This window comes from Alexandromys fortis, unplaced genomic scaffold, assembly GCF_014885135.2.
Source record: "Alexandromys fortis isolate MF-2015 unplaced genomic scaffold, M_Fortis_MF-2015_v1.1 scaffold_467, whole genome shotgun sequence".
Taxonomy (NCBI): Eukaryota; Metazoa; Chordata; class Mammalia; order Rodentia; family Cricetidae; genus Alexandromys; species Alexandromys fortis.
Window position 1 is genome coordinate 4169 of NW_026068331.1, and position 4748 is coordinate 8916.

Sequence of the window (4748 nt, forward strand, 5' to 3'; positions counted from 1 at the left end):
AGCCTGTCCTGGAACTAGCTACAGCTCTTGTAGACCAGGCTGGCCTTGAACTCACAAAGATCTACCTGCCTCTGCCTCCCCAGTGCTGGGATTAAAGGCGTGCGCCACCACTGCCCGGTGTGTAAGGACTGTTAATTACTCAAGGAGTGTGTAGCAGTTTGGATTAGGAATGCTCCCCATAGGCTCAGGCATTTAAACTCTTTGTCTTCTCTCTCTCGGGGGCACTGTTTTGAGAGGGTTTGGAAAGACGCAGCCTTGCTGAGAGGAGTGTGGTACTGACGGCAGACGTGAGAGTCTAAAGCCTTCTGCCACGTCCAGTTCACTCTGTTTCCCACTTATGGATGAGCTACATCGCCGTGTCTGCCCCTTGAAGCTATGCCACCTCCCCACCATCATAGCCTCTTATCCCTCTGGAACCAGAAGCCCAAATTAGCTCTTCCCTCTCTGCTGTCTTGGTCATGACACTCTGTGATAGCAACAGAGAAGTAACCAAAACAGAGCCGCTGTGTAAAATCTAGATACCCAACTTTCACTCCCCCTTCCAGGCTGAAATCACAAAGCCATGGGTTAACATCTTAGTCCCAGCTTCCTTAAATGTCCTGTTCCAGACTTAAACATCCAGTGGTCCTAAACCCCCAGTTGCCTTGGAGTCTAAGAACATCAGAGTCTCGCAAGGCAGACGACCTTCCAGAGAGGACAATCACCTATGGTGAGGCTGCACCTTGGAACAGTGTTCCAGGAAGCGAGCAAGACAAATACCAAGAGCAGTCACCTGTGGCTCCAAACCCCAAAGGATCCCAGCCAAGAGCTGCACAACAGTTGGCCATCGTCTTTTATTTGCCTAAATACACCCACACAGGTGAGCTTGGCCAGTTAAACCCTGTTTAAACTCAGCCCACTCCCTCTGTTCTCAGTGTCTTAGGAATCTTTCCAAGCAGATTCTGTACATCCATCTCAGATAGAATTTTTCCTCAGTAAGTTGAGACACCCTTGAGATTCCATTCCTTCTTGTGTCTGGGAAGGAAGAACACAGCACGTGATGCATGGTCTTCATGTCAGGCTCCCGCAGAACTGAGCAAGAAAATAACTGAGGCAGAGACCGGGAGGAGTGGAACTGCGTGGCCACCAGTCAGCTGATCCCACGGCAGTGGAAGGAAACAGGAAGGTCTGATAAGGCCTATGGGGCTCGCTGGTGCTGTCCGTGAAGGCTGTGAGATGGCTTATGTGTCGGTAGTCTGTTCAGAGTTGGAGTCCAAGGAAACTGAGCTCTGACAGACCCTAAAAGCTTTGAGAATCACAAGGTAGGTTTCCTTGAACTTTTTAATTTTACAAGCGTAGACAATAGGGTTCATCATTGAGTTCGCGTGGGACAACAAGATCCCCAGGCACCTTGCGGCCTCTGGTATATTAACTTTAAAGTAGGAAACAAAGTTGATGATAGACAGTGGCAGCCAGCACAAAGCAAACAAGAAGAGAACCAGGAACAGGGACTTGGCTGTCTTGAACTCCCGCCCGTAGAACGCACGTGTCTCTCGGAAGCCGGATAAGTTCTGGCTGAGTTTCTTGCGGAGGATGTAGAAGATGTCCAGGTAGATGATGCACATGACAAGGAGGGGGATGAGGATCCAGGTGATGAAGCTGAAGAAGACCATGTAGTCCAGAGACACGACCGAAAGGAAATGGCACGAAAGGGTGGTGATATTTGGGGCGAGCCCTGAGAGCACTTTTTTATTCCAGCCAAACATGGGGGTCAGTCCCACCAGGAAAGATACTACCCAGCAAAGGCCCAGGGAGAGCCATATTCTTCTTTGAGTGGTGACCGCCTTGTATCTGTTTGAATGGAAAAAAAAAAGTTGGTGAGTTCACAGAAACAGGAAACGACTAGCTGGGAAAAGGGAGGAAGAGATGATTAGCTTCCCAATTCCCTCAGCTTCTGCTGAGAGATGAAACACCCACAGTGTTAGGTGACATTAAAAAATAAAAACTAGAATGATCAGCAATATGTTTCTAAGAATCAGGTGCCTACGTGCCTCCACTCAGTTGTGGCTCCAAGAATTTTTTTTTCATATTTATTTTGTGTATATGAATGTTTTGCTTGCATGTATATCTGTGTACCACGTGTATGCCTGGTGGTCAGGGTAGTCGGAAGAAGGCACTGGATCTCCTGGAACTGGAGTTACGGACAGTGCTGGGTGCTGGGAACGGAAGCCAAGTCCTCTGTAAGAACAGCAAGTGCTTTTCTCTGTTGAGCCAGCTGTCCAGAACCTCTCTGTCCTGCAATGTAAGCCCTACCTACATTTTTGGATCCCAGAGCTGATGAGACTCTCCCCAAAGCTTGCTGGTGTGCTGTACTCTGCATTGCTTCGACTGGCTGTTGAATTGGAGCTCACAGGTTACACTGCCCCTCCATGCTTCTCTCTACCTGTACCCGCCCCATCTTTCGCAGGGGCATCGATGCTGCTCTTTGAGTTAATCAGTGTTTTCTTAAGGTTATGCTCAAGTGCTTATAGTTTCATCCTGGGGAGGCAGAATTTCTCCTTAAATCATCCTTCCGAAATGGCCTCACACAGGCTACAAAAGAAAGAAACTAAGACTTACCTCAACTAAACCGCAAAGCAAACTAGAGATATTTTATGACAATCTCTATTTTACTGGTGACAGTGGCGTAGCTACCATTTATTGAACACAGACTCTGTAGCAGGATTTTTCTGAGAACTTCGCATTTATTAACTTTACTGGCTTCACCTTATAAAGATGAAATTATCATCTTCATTTTAGACTTTAAAAATGTAAAACAGCGTTAGGTAACATATAGCAGCCAGAGGTGGTACAACTGAAAGGAAGAAAGCCTGGTTCAGATGCACAGCTACTCAGAGACGTGGAGACTGAAGCAGAGAAAGCTAAATAACTTGCCCAACGCCAGACCACAAGACCAGGGAGAAGACCCCAGACTCGTTTTCCCCTCCGGCTTGTTTGTAGCTTCCTCATGCTCTTTCCCCAAGAGGAGCCGGAAGAATCCAGGAAATGTGATTTCTCATTGGCTGCCTGCTCTCTCTGCATGGGCACAGGAAGCTGCTGCCATTTTGCACAGCATTTTAACACATATTCCAAAAATAGCTTCGTCTCAGAAGTGCTTTACACGTCATTAAAAAAAAGATGAAAAGGAAAATGTACATTTTTTTTTTTTACATTCCTTGAGGCAGAGTTTCATTGTGTAGCCCTGTGTCTTGTAACTCACTCTGTAGACCAGGCTGGCCTCAAAGTTACAGAGATCCGCCTGCCTCTGCCTGAGTGCTGAGTGCTGGGATTAAAGGTGTGAGTCACCACCACAGGCAATGGATATACATTTTTAGAACCCTTTTTTTTTTTCAATATCTGGACAGAGGCAGAAGCAACGTTAAAAATCTAACCTATATCTGCAAAACCACCCAGTCAGCTGCCTGTCTCTTCTTATGCCCATCTTTCTACTTCTCCTAAAACAAGATAATCTACTGAGGCTCTATTATCTTGAAAACTTGAGATCAGATTTTTAAAAACCAAAGATACATCAGGCTTTCATCATCTTTGGCTATCTTGCGCGGTAGTCGACAGCCGTGCTCAACGGAGAAGGGCTCAGAGTGTCCCTGAATCCCAGCTCTTCCTGCCTACTCTCTTCACAAACCGTACGGTGCAAAGACATTTGCTGCCCTTTGTAAACATCGAGGGCCAGTTTGGGTTCATTTCTACTGAACAAGTCTAGAAGACAAACTTGATAGCTCTACTTTCCTGCCCCCCCCACTCACACACACACACACACACACACACACACACACACACACACACACACTGCTACCCCACCCTTCTTCAAGCAGGTTACCTGACTGTCAGCTTGACCCGCAGGTAACGGTCGACAGCGATGGCCAGCAAGGACATAATGGAGGCGTGGGTGAAGATCAGAATCACGCAGGCCATGAAAAGGCAGGTATAGAAGTGCATCCTCACTTCCAGGCTGACAGCAATAGCCAAAGGCATGACCAGTATCCCAACGGCAATGTCAGCCAGTGCTAGGGAGACTATGAAATAGAAGGTGGTGGTCCTCAGACTGGGGTTCAGCTTGACCACCCAGATGACCAGCATGTTGCCCACGACAGCGCAGAGCCCGATGATGACCTCCATGGAGATGTAGGTGATTTTCAACCACGTCGCCGTGGTGTTGTCGGGTGTCATGCTGTCTCGGAGACGCTGTGGGCTTGTTAGCAGGGCACGTATGGGCCAGAGGACCTAGCTCTTGCCGGACATTTGCCCGCCAGTCCACACGCAGCAGCCGCTGAGAACTCACAGTTCGCTCAGTCCGTCCAGGGTGATGCTCTCTTGGACCATCAGCTTCAGCCGCGCATCCCTGGTCTCCTAGGAACCTGGAGGACACGGTTCTGCGCAGCTAAATCTGAAAGTGCTACCCTTTTTACTTCCCCAGACACTGTCAAGGCTTCTGCCTTCCCCCTGCCCCGCCCCCAGAGGGCTTTTCAAGCTCCATCAAGATAAGCGCCCCTCTTTAAAGAAGTGAGATAGGCCATGAGGAAGTAGAAGGCCAGGAACCCTCAGGGGAAAAAAAATGATGGGAGAAGCAGAGAAGGCTGGCGCGTGCAGACAGTTCAAAGAGAAGATGCCAGCTGGGGTCTGGTAGTGAAAGCTGATACTCTTAGCTACATGGAAGTCTAAGGCAGGGAGATCATAGGTTCAATGCCTGTCTCAGTTACAGAGTGGGTTTA

The 4748-nt window shown here is 48.3% G+C and overlaps 1 protein-coding gene across 1 annotated transcript; it reads right to left on the minus strand.

The window, feature by feature from the left end:
- Nucleotides 1-831: 831 nt before the first annotated feature.
- LOC126495238 (adenosine receptor A3) lies at nt 832-4437 on the minus strand. Its single transcript, XM_050132841.1, has 2 exons — nt 3857-4437; nt 832-1830 (listed from the first exon to the last, which is right to left on the minus strand). The coding sequence occupies exons 1-2, from the start codon at nt 4204-4206 to the stop codon at nt 1221-1223; spliced, it is 960 nt and encodes a 319-aa protein (XP_049988798.1). The 5' UTR covers nt 4207-4437; the 3' UTR covers nt 832-1220.
- Between the last annotated feature and the right edge of the window lie 311 nt (nt 4438-4748).